This window comes from Nanorana parkeri, unplaced genomic scaffold, assembly GCF_000935625.1.
Source record: "Nanorana parkeri isolate BGI_ZX_2015 unplaced genomic scaffold, ASM93562v1 scaffold29, whole genome shotgun sequence".
In the NCBI taxonomy this organism is placed as follows: domain Eukaryota; kingdom Metazoa; phylum Chordata; class Amphibia; order Anura; family Dicroglossidae; genus Nanorana; species Nanorana parkeri.
In genome coordinates this window covers 3,037,236-3,054,833 of record NW_017306297.1, presented here as the reverse complement: position 1 = coordinate 3,054,833, position 17,598 = coordinate 3,037,236, and the positions used below count along the sequence as shown (strand labels likewise).

The following is a 17,598-nucleotide window of genomic DNA, read 5'->3' as shown; positions in this document are numbered from 1 at the left end:
ATTTATGGGACTTAGACCACTGCAGTGGAGGGGGGAGATACGTTGGAAAGACTGGTCTAAGAACTAGCCAGCTCGGAGGTTCAGGTAAGTATAACTTTTGTTTTAACCTAGACAAAAACAAGCAACTAACCCTTGCAGTGCAGGGGTAGACCAGCTGCAAGGGTTAATAAAAAATGTTTCCTGGAGTCCTTCTTTAATACAGAGCTACCTTCCATAGACTTACATTGAGTGGGACTGATTAATGGGCATCCAAATCTAATCATTTAAAACTCTGAGAATTGAATATATTCTTTGTTACTATTCCAAATATTTGTATTTATAAATTATAATTAATTATTATAGTATTTATACATTTCACATAAACCTCATAATGTAACAACTTCCATTCGGAACAGATTTGTATATTCAGCCAACTGAAAAACAACCGCTGAATCTGATTTCCAAGTGTTGGTTTTCAAAAAGACCCTTGTGAGCTCTATTTTGAATCCAGACCTCACTTAGATATATTGTACATTAGTGTAATAAACAGCTTAAAGGCATAGTCCACCTTTTGCAGAAATTAAGAAATGCACCCACATTGGGTGCAATAGCAGGGCTCCTACTGACTATTTTCCCAACCTCCATCTATGCACTATGGTATCAGCTCATTAGAATACCCAGGAATGACCAGCAACTTTGAAAAATATAACCTCCTACGTCTGCATTTTCTTTTTTCTGTGCTTTGAGAGCTGCCATTAGAGACCCTAACCAGTGTAAACATTGATTTGTTTACTATTAACTGTCTGTAGTCTGTACTGTATGGTGTAGAGCAGGTAGCGAATTCAAACTCAAGGAGGTCTGGTAAATATAATTTTCATTGAGCCCAGGTCCGAAACACGGTATAAACAGATTCAGTCAGTTTGTGTACGTACTGCGGTCTGCGATTTGGCCTGCATTCACACCAGCAGCTGCACTACAACGCATAGCTACTGGTGTGTGTTCCCAGGCACAGTGCTGATGTGCCGATCATGGTGCATTGCTCTGTTTATTTATTGTTAGAATTTCCCCCACACATACACCTTTACATACATGGGCATGCCTTATGCACATGTGTTCATTAGAATCAGATGGTGGGAAAGCAGGATTGGTTTTAATTTTCATGTTATTTTCAATTTTTTCATCACCTTTTTAAAAAAAAAATGTTACTTGACTTTTGTCATCACAAAGGGGCTAGCAAGCCCCTTTGGGACAGCATTTGGCGGTGACAGGTTCTCTTTATGAACAATAGAAAAATGTCACCAGCACACCATAAGTTGAAAAAGCAAAATATTTTATTGCCAATAGCTGTATCTCATTGGCAAGCGCTTTCGGGGCCTCACAGGATCCCCTTCATTATCTCTAAGCCTGATGAAGGGGACCCTGCGAGACCCCGAAAGCGCTTGATGAGATACAGCTATTGGCAATAAAATATTTTGCTTTTTCAACTTATGGTGTGCTGGTGACATTTTTCTATTGTTCATGTGTGGCAGTGCCATCCGTGGTCATTTCGAGCACCCATCTTCATCAAGTGGGAATCCCGGTAAGGAGTGCGGTATGGTTCCTGTTTCTGTTTATTCAGGTTCTCTTTATGGAGACATCAGGGTCTACTAAACTCCTGATGTCTCTCCTGCCCTCTAATACAGACCCAGGAATTCTGCCAGCCGGCATTTCAGCCAGCTTCTTAAAACTGAAGCAGAAAGCTCTGAGAGCACATCGCTTCATGCTTCAGTGATCACAGAGCAGATTGGGGAATGGATGTTCCCCAGTCTGCTCCCGCTCTCCATCCTGACACTGTTTGCTGTGGTCCTGGGCTCCCCAGAAGAGTAGGGGACCCAGAAAACAACAGCGGGAGGTGTAGGAGGGTGGGCAGGGGCACAACAGCAGGATAGTACATGTGATGTGGGTGGGTAGGATGCCAACAGTTCTAGCAACCAATGACTGAAGCAGGGGGGTGTCTGTACTGGGTTATGACTGAAAGTGGAAACACCGACCTCGGTGGCTAGTGTATCCACTGTCAGCCAGACATTACCTAGTGCAGGTCGGAGATCGCGGTACGAAAAGAACTGCCACTTGGTCCGTGTCCAGACCGCGGTCCGCCATTTAGTGACCCCTGGTGTAGAAAGAAACATGATTGCAGATAAGGACAGAGAACAAGATTGTCTGGTATGACATGGGATGGGGTGATGGCTAGTTCTTAGCTAAGTTCATGCATGGTTTGCCTTCTTCCACTAGTTTGTGATCTTTTTCTCCAGTGATTACATAAGGGAAATGTAGTTTAGAAATGATCATAGATGGATCCTGGCAGTGAAGACATGAGCCAGACTGGTATGTGAAGCAACTTTCATCTCTATTGTTCTTGGTCCTGGTGTACATTAATGTTGCTCAACAGTGCAATGCAGTCTGCAGATAGGCGATATGTAAATTAATTAATCTGAACGTATTTGTGGCATTCCCTTATAGGGGGTTGTTCTAAACAAGATTTTATTTGTGATGACGCCCTGAGGGTACGTATATATTAACAAAAGTGCCCTTTGATCATAAATGACAGAAAAGTCAGACTTTTAGACTGCCCCATGCTTGGGTCAGACTAGCTACATATCTGTGACTGCATGTTGTTTGTTAAATTAAATTGTCAATTAAATCGCCTTTGGGTAAACACAGCCCACAGAAGTGCAACAATGCAAATAAAAAGGGTAGATAGGTAACCTGTGTACTAGTACAGGCAATGAAAGTCAGCATTTTAATATGAAGACTATTTTATTGATCAAGTCAAAGCAATTTACTGGTATTTAAACCTATTCTTTGTGTTTTTCTTTGTACTACATAGAAGCACCATGAATGTGTGACCAGCTGTGAGTTCTTAAAATCTCTTAAAATGAACAAGCAGGGAGATTGTCCTCCTCCACACAGAGCATCTGGGTTCGCTGCTGCTTGTGTGTTAAGCTGCAGTATTGACAGAGACTGCCCTGGCATAAAGAAGTGCTGTGCCAATGGATGTGGTTTCACCTGCCAGGCGCCAATTAATAAGATTAAAGGTAATTTTTCTGCTGAGGGAATATACTTAAACAACAGCATTCATATCGATATCTAAAGTATTCTTTCTATCCTGCAGGCATGCCATTAAAACCTAACACTGATTTCATATTTAATGAACATCTCAATGGAAGCGTAGAAATCGCATGGAAATCTAGATTCAACGTCTCTGCAGAGCCAGTTTTGTATGTCCTGCAAAGAAGATGGAATTATGGCATTCAGCCCAGTGAGGATCAGTCTACATCATGGCAAACAGTAACAGTGGTCAGTGTTGATCTTATATAATATTATAAGTGCACAGTTCTAAGAGCTTTGTTTCTGCATACAAACATCTCAAGAACAACATTCAATGACAGTTTATGAAATGACCTAGGGGTCTTTTAGTAAACAGTTTGCAGGGCCCTCAGTCCCATGAATATCTGTGAATGTTTGTTTTGAGCAAATAGTTTAAAAAAATGAATGTTCTTAATAAAACATTTGTCCAGTTTGAATGTACTGTGTTGTAATAATACATTATGGACAATAGATGGAGCTGAGGAGCATAGGAAAATAGGGATTTATTTCCTGTGCTCCTCAGCGCCATCTAGCGGCCATTTACTTTCTCTAATAGAAGTGTAGTGTTATGTTGAATATAAAGGTAATTTGTCTATAATAATTTATGTGCAAAAATACAAATGTCCTTTTTCCCCCCCCCCCAGACAGCAACACATCACTTCAGTATGACAGACATAAGGTCAAGCAGATGGTATCAGTTCAGAGTAGCAGCAGTCAATGTACATGGAACACAAGGCTTCACCAGCCCAAGTAAACACTTTCTCTCAAGCAAAGGTAATGAACTATATATTGAGATTTTCAGTTCTGTCCTCAGGCACCCGCAACGATAAGTATTTCTTCTAAAGAAAACACAGTTTGAAGTAAGTTATAGATTCCCAGAGTTTTGTAAGAGACCATCAAAACATTATTGGTCAAAATGCTTTGAAGTTTTGGAAGGAGAAGAGTATGGTTAGAACTCCTGTCAAGTTTTTGTTGTTGTGTCTCTCCCAATGTAAGAGATTTCCCTATACTTCCTGTTGTGTCCCATGACAGTAAGTGCAGATAATCACTTTAACGGGGGACGGGACACAGCACTTATGTCAACTACCAATCTAACATTAGTTCTAACACTTTTCCTTTGTCTCCCAAGCTAAAAAAAAAATCCTTTGTTGGAGTTCCACTTTGTTGGAGTTCCACGTTTAACTCCAGCATCACACTATATTATCCAGTGTCACATACTAGTTTACTAGCTCCAAGGCAGCATTAAGCTCTTCTGCCACACAGAGCCAGAATAAGACCAAATAAGGGCCCAGGCATACTAAAAGCCTATCTAAACCACCATTCATATAAAAATCTTATTAGATTCCAAGTAGTAAATGTGTGCCAGTTTTAGAATAGGCAATGTTGGTGATATTACCAACAACCCTAAAGAAGTGTCTTAGTAGGCAGTAGAGATATGCAGAGGGTATTACAGTACACCAGAGCAATATTTAAATTTCTGCTTTGAGCCTATTTGTTCAGCAATAACTTAGTTATTCAGCAATAACTTAGTTATTGCATAAGATTAAAAAAAGCAATGAATACTTTTTTCAGGACAGACAAGGCTTTCTTTTGATACTATTGTCCTGCAAAATGTATTTGATTTTCTATTGAAATTCTAAAGAAAATTATGTAACAAAACTCATTGTTTGTAATTTAACAGTATTAGTTGTAAAACAACTTGGGGTCTATTTAAAAATATTTTCACCCATGACTCACACACCTTTATTTCAGAAGGCACATTTTTTTCTAAATGAATATACATTTCTAAATAGATTCTCTACTGTTTCGGTAGGTAATAAGTGACTTAAAAATGTCTGATACAAAGCATGGCAAAGGTATTTATAAATACAATAAAGGCTTCTTTTTTTATTTTGCACAGTTTTTTATTGCAACACTAATAAAAGTAACAAATAAAAATAATAAAAATGAGAAAAGTTTAAATATTAATGATTTAAAAAAAAATAATCAGAAAAATATTAGCTTAGGGGAGAAGGGGACAATGAGTTAATTAGGGCTGATAACAGATTGCTTTAACTGACATTATATGGAGATAAAAGGCCACCCCAATGAAACAGAGTAGAAATAGTGTTGTAACCTTGTACTTTTCAATGAAACCTCTGAACAGTGTCCAGAAAACACTGTTCAGAAGACGTGTTTTACACAGCAGCAGCTACAGCCACTGTTGTGGAAACAGAGCATACTTCCACTGTCATGTTGACAGCCGGTATTTGTATTTGCGTTAATAGAAGCCAGGTGAGTGAAGAGGATCAGAGTGGGACTGGGTGTTTGGGCAGTGGCACTGCTAGATTAGGGACATTTCTGAAGCAGTCTGGCCCTGCTGCCTCTCTTCTACACAACATCCATGTACCACTGCCTCTCTCCTGCAGATCCTCCTGCAAATCTTATAGCAGGAGATGGGAGAGAGCAGCATTACAGGGGTTGAAATGATTGGGTGGCTATACAGCCACCCAAACAATTCTGCTAAACATAGATTAACCAGGGGATATCATTCATGTTTTTATGCCCCCAGGCTCTAGACACTCATCTAGGTCAATTTATCGATAATCCGGCTCTGGGCCACAGAAAAAACTGTAGTGCATGCTTCCAGGAACTATTGCTTCCACCAGAGCCTAATCTCTTGGGTACTTCCCATGTAACAGATCACCTTAAAGTCTATAGTATCACTGCTAACCCAGCATTTTCTTTTTTTTTAACTCCATGGATAATCTGAACTAACCATTTGCTAGTGTAGTAAATCTACCACAACAAATCTACCACAACAAAACTACCATCTAACCTAGATCATTTGCTGATTCTTTTGACTTATGCCAACTGTTTTCCTTGTAATGTGCCATTTAAACCGGTTATACTCCTATAGCTATCATATAGTATATTTCCAAACATTTTCAGTAATTTCCAATAGGAAATGCTAGCTAGTGCTAGGAAGCTGTTATTGCTGGCACTTCTGCTATTTCCATGATAAAATCAGTACATTTTTAGCTGTATGATTGTAGAGATTCTAGCGATAGCTGGATACAGTACATTTACATATATGTGTCACTGTCTGTACTAGGGATCTTATAGAGTACATAGGAAGGATGGTAGGAAGGAAGGATGCCATGGAGCAAGCATTCTACACAGTGCTCAACTTTTGTGTATCATGCTGTGTAACTTCAGGTAGGGGCTTGTGGAGGTGCCATCCTCACACCTAATTGTATGTCCATGAACCTTTTGTTCCTGCTATAGACTTGTACTGGTCTAACATATTCAAATGATAGGTTATTGAAAAGGCCAACTCTACCTAAAACCAATAGTTCAATATTACACTGTTGTTAATAAGTTACGTCACAAACTGACTTCTTATATCTGCTAGGGAATCTAGTGGCCATTAATGCCAATCAGAATTCCCAAGTCTGACTAAATACTATTGCTGTTGCCAAGCAATTGGGTCACACGTTCCTAAAGAGCTTTACATAATGCAGTGCAAATAAATAACTGGGAAGTCTAGGCAAGAGAACTATGAACTGGAAGTCCAAAAGACATAAGTGTTGGCCTTTATTCAATAGCCAGTGCAAAATACTTCTTTTTGTCTATATTTTGTTATATGTATTGTGTGTTTAGGTATTTCCTTTATCTTCTGTTTTGTACTAAAATGTTGATACGGTATATTAAATTAATCATTTTGTGCAGATCCTTTGCCACCTTCTACTCCTACTGGTCTCACATATGGTAACCTAACAACTGTCCATGATGGTACTCTATCTGTACTTATTACCTGGGTTGCACCACAAGAGCAAGATCTAAAAATCCATCATTACAGAATATCCTGGAGTAGTAAGTCCAATGGAGATCTGAACGCTGGGAGCAAAACAGACAGCTGGAGGATAACAGATGGGGTGTGTAATGTTGAAAGCTATGATATTCCAATCACGTCTTGTACTTTACTGTCCAATTAACCGATGTTCTTTGTTATTGCAGGCAAACACTGAATTCACTTTAGAAAGGTTGTTGCCTGATACTGAGTATATAGTAAAAATACAAGCTGTCTCATTTTGGGGTCAGAAACGACTGAGGAGTTCAAAGTCACAGCTTATTATTAGCACAACATTGAAAGGTGGGATTTGACAGTGACTAACCTAACTCTAATACCAATCAGTCCAGTTCACATGGATACAATATACCACAGTGCGTGTATGTAAAACTAGTTTAGTAAAGCGAATCTGCAGTGCTTTCCAAAATATGTATTGATGTCCAGTTCTAAAAAAGTTAATGCTTTTTATTTTTTAATCAGGTAAATGTGAAATATTGCATATAAATAGTTCATATTTACTATTTGAAACCAGCAGGTGACATGCTATGCAAATTATGTGCCCTGTGGTCTTTCTTACATCTGATGGACTAAAAATAGAGCTGAGGGGGTAAGCAAACACATCTTTCCCATCTGCTAACAAATGTGGTAGTATCTTAAGCAAAGCCATTGCTGGTTTTTCAAACAGTGCTCTATATAAATGCTTATGTTTAAAATAAAGGTTGAATACGAATAGTATATATAACCATTTATAAACTTTAAAAGACAACTAAAGCCAAACCTTTTTTTTGGCTTTAGTCCTGTTTTGGATCAAAGGGGTACATTTACTAATGTACTCCTGTGACTCAAAGTCAGTCACTGCCCACTATTGCTGCAAGTGCAGAGCCATGCTGCAGCCTGGAAAGATCCTGACAATATTGTTGGGATCCACCCCGTTGCCTGATTGACAGCTGGCTTTGCCTCTCTAGAGCCAGAGCCAGCTGCGCCCGCCCACTCCCCTGTTTGTCCCTCCAATGAGCACTGGAGGAACAGAGAAGGGAGGGGGCAATCCCTGTGGGGAGCGGTGATTGCAGGGAGAAGACCGTGAACTGAGCGGTCAGCGGTCCGTGATCACACGCTGGCTCTGTGCATTAGGAAGAGTACATTCTACTTTCCCAATACTGTACTTCTGCTTTAAAACCTAAAGGTTTGTATGGGTTTGTATAAATTTCAGCTTGAGCTATTGATCTCTATGCAGAATAGGCTTTTTGCAACAGTAAGTGTCCCTGAAAAACATGTTAAAAGGAGAATAAAGCTCCCCCTGCTGCCTTTTAAAGAGAATACAACATGTTAATATGCAATGTTTCATAATTACCTAAAAATATATTGTTAAGTAATATTTTTAAGCCCTGATCATATGCACATAAAAATCATGTGCAAAATCACAACACGTTCCCTTTGAAGAAATTTATTTCAGATTTTTATTAACAAAAAAAATACAAAAACAATATAATTTCCCTTTAAGTCCCCCTCACTAGCTAACTGTTTAGTAACCTATTCCATGGTTACAGACTAGGTTTTTCTGACACTAATCTGCATGTATAATCTACTTCAATATATTGTGTCTGATCATTTTTTATTTATGCTATCAGGGCTATGCTACCTAAATGTAAATTATTCCAGTTGAAAATGTCATGAATAAGTAATTAAATAATTGCTGCTCAACCAGCAAACCCCAGAAAAAATTTGGATGTGTACAACATTTTTGTGGAACTCAAGAATATATAAGCTGCTGACTTAAAACTCACATGTGGCCTTTTTTTCTGAAAAGATGGTATAACACACACCGTGCAATATAAATAACATTGATATCCCAACTTCTTTTTTTTTTCTTTTTAATGAACAGATCCAAAATTATCGAATTTTCATCCCGTGGATGTCTGTAAATCATTTCACACTAGCTGCACTTTGCAAGCATATTCTGATTATCACAATAATCAGGTGCAGATAAAAGTTTCATGGAAGCCAATATCAGGTAATATCTCATATCTACTTTATGTGATTCCTAATTTACTGTGATGTAGCAAAAACCTGAGATTACATAGATACTGTATGTGTTTGTCATCATTTCATGTGAAACTTGAAACATTGTTTAGCATTGTGTGCTACCTCTATATTCAGAAAATGTAAAGGTCTTTTAAGAATGCATTCCTGGTGACATCTCCATCTTGACCTCATTGCCAACAATGGATCAGCATAAAGCCACTGAAATCTGAAAAGTCTGAATTCACATTTTTAATACTTAGTACCGGGAAATGAAGCCCGGATCAGGATGGCAGTCATAGAGCTTACATCTTTAATAAAAGTTAGCAATGGAAGCTGCTATTTATTTATATAAAGCTGTGAAGGTTCTCATTCATCCAGGCGATGGTACATCTGTGAAAATTCAGGGAATGTACACAGTGACACCGGAAGTCCAGTCCAGTCCAGATCACTTCCAGGTCCAGTGATCGGAGGAGAGAACAGCGGCTGGAAGCCTGCTGATGTCTCTCTGATCGTTGTGAGGAATTGAGAAAGCTGGTCGGATGTCAAGTGAAAGGTCTTCAAGAAAAATAGAGCAAGTCCAGTTGCCTTGACTTTTTATTTACAGATATTTCTATAAAGGTTCACTTTAAAGGAGAACTATGGGGTTAAGTCTTTTCCCCATAGTTCTCCTTAGGGTAACGGGAGGACACAAACTAGCGTCTTCCCGTCACCCTAGGCTCAGTAAACCGCGAGCTGTAGCTCGCAGTATACTGAGACGCCGCAGCTGAAGCAGATCCTGACAATTGTGCCAGGATCCGCCCAGCTGCGTGACTGACAGCTGGCTCTGCCTATCTAAAGGCAGAGCCAGCTGTACCAGCCCCCTCCCCCGTCCGTTCTGCCAGTCAGCGCTGGCGGATCGGAGCGGGGAGGGGGGAATCCAGCCCCTCCCCTGTCACGGCAGAGAGCCGTGACAGGATCGAGAGGTGAGCGAACGCCGGTATGTGTTCGCTCACCTCCCGATCTACTGAGCCGACCTGTGACAGTTTCATTGTCACAGGTCGGCTAGAACTATGAGGTGAGTGAAAATCACTCACCTCATAGTTCTCCTTTAAGTTAAGTCATGTCACAAAATTGAGCAATTCACAATGAACATTAGATGCAAAAATGCATAAGCCAAGGTTACCTTCTGTTAAAAGAAATAGATCCAGGGATATAGAAGTATTAAACTCTCAGGGCCCATTCACACATATGGTGGTGACCTGCTTTGTACCACACCAGATCAAGGCAGGTCACTGCAAAGATACATAGAAAACAATTTTTTCTATGTCTCCCAGTCACACCACAATGCAGGTGTGATGGGCGGTGCACTGCGATAAAATCCAAACATGCTGCATTTTATTGCAGCTGCCATGCGGCGACCTGAATAGAGTGTACACGTTGTACACACCACATAAAAAAAAAATCTACAACACAGTAGCCCGTCTGCTAAAAAGGAGCATTTTAGCATAGGGGCTTGTGTGCATGGGCCCTCAAACTTTTTTTCAATAATGAACCCACATCAAACAAATATAAATTGCCCAGCAAAGTATTTCTTTACATATTTACCCAAACACTTACATTTATCATGTTTCCAAACAGCTGTCTCCAACTCTCTCAGCTCAGCTTCCCTAAATTTCTTGTCCAGTACAAGATCACACGGGACAGAGCAGATTCCAGCAGTCGTCTATCTATTAGCTTAGAGAAGGGTGAAGGGAGGAATGAGACAGGAGGAGGAAGGAGTAGAGAGCAGAGGAAAGACTTGGCTGGCTGTTTGTGTGTGGAGACACACACAGCTTACTAGCACACATAAGGATGGCATCACAGGACCCTGCAAGGGAAAGGAGTCACCCTAAAACAGGATATAAGGTCCAGGGAGTGCTCAGGGGACTAACTGATTCTGCAGAGAACTAAAGCCTCTTAGGGTTTACTTTAAGTTTCAAGACAGACACTTTTCCATACAGTTGTTTAGGTTCTGTGCCTGCATTTGTGAAGTATTCTGTAAGGATCTTTGAATTTTGGATTTGCTCTTATGGATCATAAAATAATAGTAAACTACACATCTCACCAGAGCAACATGGAAGCCCCAAACTCTAGCGTATTGTAAGATAAACATCCTGAATTCAAGTTTGGCCTGACCTCTTTGCTTTCATATTGAGTATAAAGGTTGTTGATATATTCATAATTCTGGACCAACAAGGTGATGTGAGTGCAGGCCAACTGTAGGAACAGAAGTCATAATCTGCATATTATAGCACCTCGGGTTTCAGGGCTCCTGCAGCACTCTGGAAGAGGTCTGATGGGATGTGTAGAAACCTCTAGGTGGCAGTTTACTACTTTGCAAGTAAATACCAGTTTGTTTTAACTTGTATTTTTGTATACTTTGTAATGAGTCTGCTCTTTCTTTCATCTGTTTTTTTATTGCATATGAATTTTTACAAATGTATCACTACTACATTTTAAAAACATCAGAAATGCATAATAAACATGACTTGTTTTCTCCCCTAAGTGCCTAGATGCAGGCATATATGTATGTTATATTGCTGGCTTCTGACTGTGGCAGCAATGTACAGGCATAAAAAGACTATACCTAAAATTTACAATTTATAGGTGGATATGATATGTTGCACCTTTTACAAAACCCAATCCAGTGCAAGCTGGATTGGTTGTATTATTCTTTATTAAAAGTACGAACAAAATGATATCATTACCTTGGCACCTTTAATATCAATAATTATCTCCCGTGATATAATCAAACCAAATGAGAGAGGTGTGTGTTTTACTTTTTTTTATTGTATAGTTCAATTAATTGTCAAGTATATGCACAGTCTATGAAAAATTAAACATATACAGTATATATACTGTACGTCTGACTGTTAGCATTTTCTTTATTGTTTCTCCATCTGTATGTTGGTTTGATATGTATTGTTTGTTAACTATTAAATTGCCTATGCAACTTAAATATCTATTAGAAATATTGCCAATGTATATAATATACAACATTGAATAACTTACATCGTTTTCTTTTGGCAGTCCTTGCATTATGTGGGGGCTTTTTGAAATTTTGACTAGGTCATGAAAGTATGGGGTTATTGCAATTTATTTTACACATTTGTATTGATTTAATAATGTTGATGCTGTGGCCTTTAACAATGTAAACAACACCTTAAACCAAGGTATAAAAGATATAATTTTAAATATGTCAGCATGCTACAAGAAATGCCAGGTTTTGAAAACAGAATACATAGGGGTTCTTTTATAAAGGTTCCACCCGGCGTATAGCCATGTGGATGCTATCCGCACGGCACTAGGACCCTAGATGGACCTTAAGAGTATAGGAAATTCCTATATTCATCAGTGCCATGTAGGGGCACTAGTGCTGTGTGAATGGCATCCACCCAACTATAGAGCAGGCAGAACTTTATAAATTAACCCTTTAGGCCTGGTTCACACCTGGGCGTTTTACAGCGCGTTCCTACGCGCGGTAAAACGCTCAACATGTGAAAACCAATAATAGCCTATGGACATGGTTCCCACCTGGGCGTTTTACAGTGCGTAGGAACGCGCTGAAAAACGCCCTACGCCCAAAGAAGTACAGGAGCTTCTTTGGGGCGTATTTGCCGCGCGTTTCCATTGGTATTCCCGAGTGTGGATCGGGGGTTAACAAAGCGGTAACCACGAGCCACACTCGGGAATACAGCGCACAGGTCTTACCTTGTCTGCGATCCCCGCTGTGTCCTCCGACTTCCGGCTGCCGACTTCCCGGTTCCGTCCCTTGCGAGTGGCTGCGTCACAGGGGGGCTGAGCCGGCGGGAAGTTTGAAAGTGACATTTTTTTTTTTAAATAGAGAAAATAAGGGGAAAAAAGGCATACCGCCAGTGAAACACGTGTTTCACTGAACGGAAAAACGTGCTAAGAAAACGAGCAGAAAAAATATGCTCAGGTGTGAACCCAGCCTTACTGTAATACTAATAAAGCAAAAACATATTTTTTATGTCTACAGAATTCAACACATATTTAGTAAAGTGGAAACCAGTGTTGTGTGAAAATAATGAAAATGTTCCTGAAGAAAAAACAACTATTCAGGTGAGACCTCAGTGTAAGGTATGAACGAGAAAAAACAAAAAGTGTATGGAAACCTTTACTTCTGAGATGCTCCTGAAAATCATGAACTATACCTATAAGGACAGTAAAAATAAAGTGACTCTAACAGTGTACTTTGAAGATGCCTGGACTTAATGTCAGATTTTCAGTACAGCATCAAAGGAGCCTGAACTCCCTATGATTGACAGCTTCACCAGTCTTCTGAGCCATGCTATTGGCCTGTCATTGTCATGGACAGCCTCATAACCAATAGTGAGGCTCAGGAGGCGGATATACATACATACATACATACATACATACATACATACATACATACATACATACACAGACCTGAGGAATCCTGGATTCCCATCTCTTCAAGTGTCCCTTACCTCTTTTAGCAGGGGTAGGTGGTCATGTGAACACCCGACCGGCTTCCTGATTGGATGGGAAGCCTGAGAAGCCACAGCCATGCTCCCTCGTAGTTTCCCAGGCAACGAGGACTGTGGCTGTTATGTGAGCAATGTAAGTGGCAAGTATACATGTGCATCTGTCAGATTAAGGCAAACTTGCCAAACAACTAAATTCTGTTGATTCGGTGGTTCGTCTGAATCCGAATAAAAGAATGATTATATGCCGAATATACAAAAACTATATACAGTAAAGTCTATGTGTGTTGTGTTCTGTTTTATGCTTTTCCATCTTAGGTACATTTTACATTTGTTTTCTTTAGATACTATGTACAACTAAAATACAACAATAAACACCATTAAAAAATGTGTATGTAAAGCTTAAACTATTCTTTTTAGCTTTAAATTAAATAGGGAAGGGTTAAACCTACTTCAAGTTTATTTTTTCATTGCTGTCTGGGTCCCGTTGACAAAACAGGAAACAAAATCACCTCTTAGACCACAGTAACAGCTGTTCCCTTTGCAAGATTTTTCTTCACCTCTTGTCCTGGTGACAACTCTAGTGAGAAATTTTGGAATTCCCATCAGTTTTACTAATAATGGTAAACCTTCCCCAATGGTCCCACGGACAGCAGTAAAACTCTGACAGAGGTTCTAACTAGGGATGCACTGATACCAATACTAGTATTGGTATCAGTGCCAATACAGGGAATTGCAAAATGCCCCGATACATAGCGCCGATGCCTGTGCTTTACATTTTTAAATAGCTTCGGGCTGCTCGTATTGGTATCAGTGCCAATACAGGGCCACACGGACAGCACTAAAACTCTGGCAGAGGTTCTAACTAGGGATGCACTGATACCAATACTAGTATTGGTATCAGTGCCAATACAGGGCATTGCAAAATGCCCCGATACATAGCGCCGTTACATTTTTAAATAGCTTAGGGCTGCTCGTTTTTGTACAAGTGATCCTCCCTGACCACTTGTAGAGCAAGTGTACCACTTGTACCATCAAAGGTCCCCCCCACCCGCGCAAGGTCCCCGCCATTGTTTTCTAGCTCCCCCGCTCTTCTGGGACCACGGCAAAGTAATTCAGGATGAAAAGCGGGGAGCAGCGCAGAGAACACGTCCATTCTCCACTCTGCTCTGTGATCAGTGACACAGGAGCGATGTATTCACAGTGCTTCCTGTGTCAGCTATCACAACCTGAGCTGTACAGAAGATAGAGCACAATGCTGTGCTGGATTTTCTGTACTGGAGGGCAGGCTCATAAAGAGAACATGTCACCTCCGAATGATATCACATAGGGGCATGTTATCCCTTGTGTGATATCAATAAAGTTAAGTGAAACACAAAAAATACAAAATAATCAAATAAAATTTTTTAAAAAGTGCTAAAAAAAGGTAAAAAAAGGTAAAAAAATGATAAAATAAATACAAATTAAAATAAAAACCAACCCCGCCTCCTCCACCATGTGCATGCGAATAAACTGTGTGTGTGCTGCCCTCATTCCACTGTGGTAGTGGGGCAGTAGCACTCTGTAACACACACAATGCACATTAAAGGGTAAGTTCACTTTCTTTCCCCACAAGTAATTTGGGGAACGCTTAAACCTGTCAAACTCCCCACCCCCTCACTATACTTACCTTTTGGCCAGGACTACGGCATTTGACAAAATAATTAATTCCCTGCTAGAAACCATAAAGTACATGAACAATACTTTTCTTTTCAAAATGAATATCCAAAAACTCAAAAATAGACACAGGTACATGGCTATCCACATTACATTATTATTACTGAATTAATTTTTTTCCTAGACATTGCTTTTAAATCAGTAGTACAATGTAAAGATAAGACCAAATGATGAAGGTTTGCTGTTTTTATATGTATTTTATTTAATAACATAATAAAAATAATAGAATTATATGTATGCATTGTTCCTAATTGTCTAGGAAAAATCTGGAATTGTTATGTAAACTGAGCCAGTAACTGTATAAATACATAATTTACTTTAAATAAATATAATTATTATAATTGGTATTTTTATAGCACCAATAATTTTATGCAGTGCTTTACATACTGCACAATTACATCTGTCCCTGCCCTCAAGGAGCTTACAATCTAAAGTCCCTATTGTACATGCATACAGGCCAATTTAGACAGGAGACAATTAAGCTACCAGCATGTCTTTGGAGTGTGGGAGGAAACCCACGCAAGCAAAGAGAGAACATGCCAACTCATTGCAGATAGTGACCTTACTGGAATTTAAACCTGGAACACCCAGTGCTGCAATGCAGAAGTGCTAACCACTAAGCCATTGTGTCATGTATTAATGTGTATTATTGTGTATTAATGTGTATTAAATAAGGTATTATACTTTAAGGGAAAACCACAATTTTTCCTGCTGCATATAATTCCCCTTTGGGACCTGAGTTAAATGAGGACTGTTGGGGTTTTTTTTCATTGCAGGGATCAAACTTTGTTATTTCTGGGCTCCTGTTTGCATGCAAGTATAAAGTAACAGTACGGCCATTCACCCTTCAGACCTCATCAGTTGAAGAGGTGACATTTGTGAAAACACCAAGGTGCAACAACATGAAAGTTAAAAACCTGAAACATGCTCACTGTCCAAGACAGGGTGAGTGACCATTAAAACAAAGACAATATCTAAAATCTATTAACATTTTGGTAAATCTGTCAGAGGTGAAGTATTGAAAGTTCTATTCAAATCTGTCAAAAAAGGCAACATTTTAAAATGCAGAAAATATTAAATACAGTAAAAATGCAAGCAGGGAATTACTGTCTGCAATATTACTGATACGTTTACTGAAACAGACCTAGAATGATATATACCACTTTTAAGTCAGGCCCTATTACAATGACAGTTCTGCCACTCGCAAAACCTCCCAAGTGTCAGATTCACTAAAATGATGATTTGAAGATTTACAGACGAGTCATACACAAATAAGATACATTTTTGTTAAGATTCAACTCCTAGGTTTAGTAGCACTTTAATGAAATGTCACTTGTGACATTTCAACAAAGTTCTAAAAAAAAAAAGAAACAGTACGATGCTACTTGATCGACGGCATCAGCACTGTGCTGGGCACATGCACACCAGCAGCCGGGCCGGCATCATCTGAGGGCCCAAGTCATAATTTGTGATCAAATCTGAATGTTTATGTCCTGCTTAAAGTAATATGTAGGCCCAGTAACTAAAATCTCATTAAGTGTAAGCCCTGTGTAGATGGACTTTTGTCCGCTTCAAGCGGGTTTTGCATTCCCATACAAGTCTGTCGGAATGCGAAACCCACTTGAAGCAGGTGAAATGTAGGTCAGATGGAGGTCAACTACAGCGTAAATGCATCTGTCAATTAATTCTGAATATGTTTGTTTAGAAGCATCTTCAACTGATGTCAAAGTAAAGCTCTCAACATAATCCCAAAGCCCGCTAACCCAGTCCTGAGCACGTTAATGTAATTTCAAAATTAATTTTCAATATTGTAAAAAAAATGTTGCTACTTTAAATGGAGTAGGCAAAACCCTTATCAAGTTATTTTTTTCTGTCAATGTTCTCCTGGGAGATTTCCTTTCACTTCATGTCCAGGAAACGAGTGTAATTCTTCCCTAAAGTAGTAGAGGTAAAACCCAACTTAGACAGTTTTCACCAGAACATTTGTCCCCATTGGATGACTTACCTTCACCTCTTGTTCTGGTGACAACTCAACAATTTTGGATGTCTTCCCACTTTGTGTCTCAGTGACAATAATCAGCAGGACAAATAGAGTGGGTGAATCTTCCCAGCACAAAGACAGCATTAAAAACCTTAACATGGGTTCTAACCCTTCCCCACTCCATCCAAAACTGAACAAAAAGATTTGTCTTTACATGCACTTCAGATTTCATAAAAATAATACCTAATAATTCTGCCATAAAAAATCCTTGCTCAGGTACTTCCTGTTATGGAGTGACAACACTCTGTTTCCCTGTTGTGCCTGTGAGTTGTCACTCTGACAAATGTTTTAACGCATATTATGCAGGCATAACCAACAGGAAACCTATCTTGGGAAAACAAATGCAGCCAGTGCAACAAGGGATGAAAAAAGGTGAAAACAAGTATTTTATTACA

The 17,598-nt window shown here is 39.4% G+C and overlaps 1 protein-coding gene across 1 annotated transcript in view; it reads left to right on the top strand.

Moving 5' to 3' along the window:
* LOC108795756 (anosmin-1-like) overlaps positions 1-7,115 on the top strand; it is a 34,438-nt gene extending 27,323 nt beyond the window's left edge. Inside the window, exons 5-8 of the mRNA XM_018567053.1 lie at positions 2,846-3,053; positions 3,131-3,315; positions 3,750-3,879; positions 7,105-7,115. Coding sequence (XP_018422555.1) covers positions 2,846-3,053; positions 3,131-3,315; positions 3,750-3,879; positions 7,105-7,115 — 534 coding nt within the window. The remainder of the gene's footprint in view (positions 1-2,845; positions 3,054-3,130; positions 3,316-3,749; positions 3,880-7,104) is intronic.
* Positions 7,116-17,598: the final 10,483 nt, after the last annotated feature.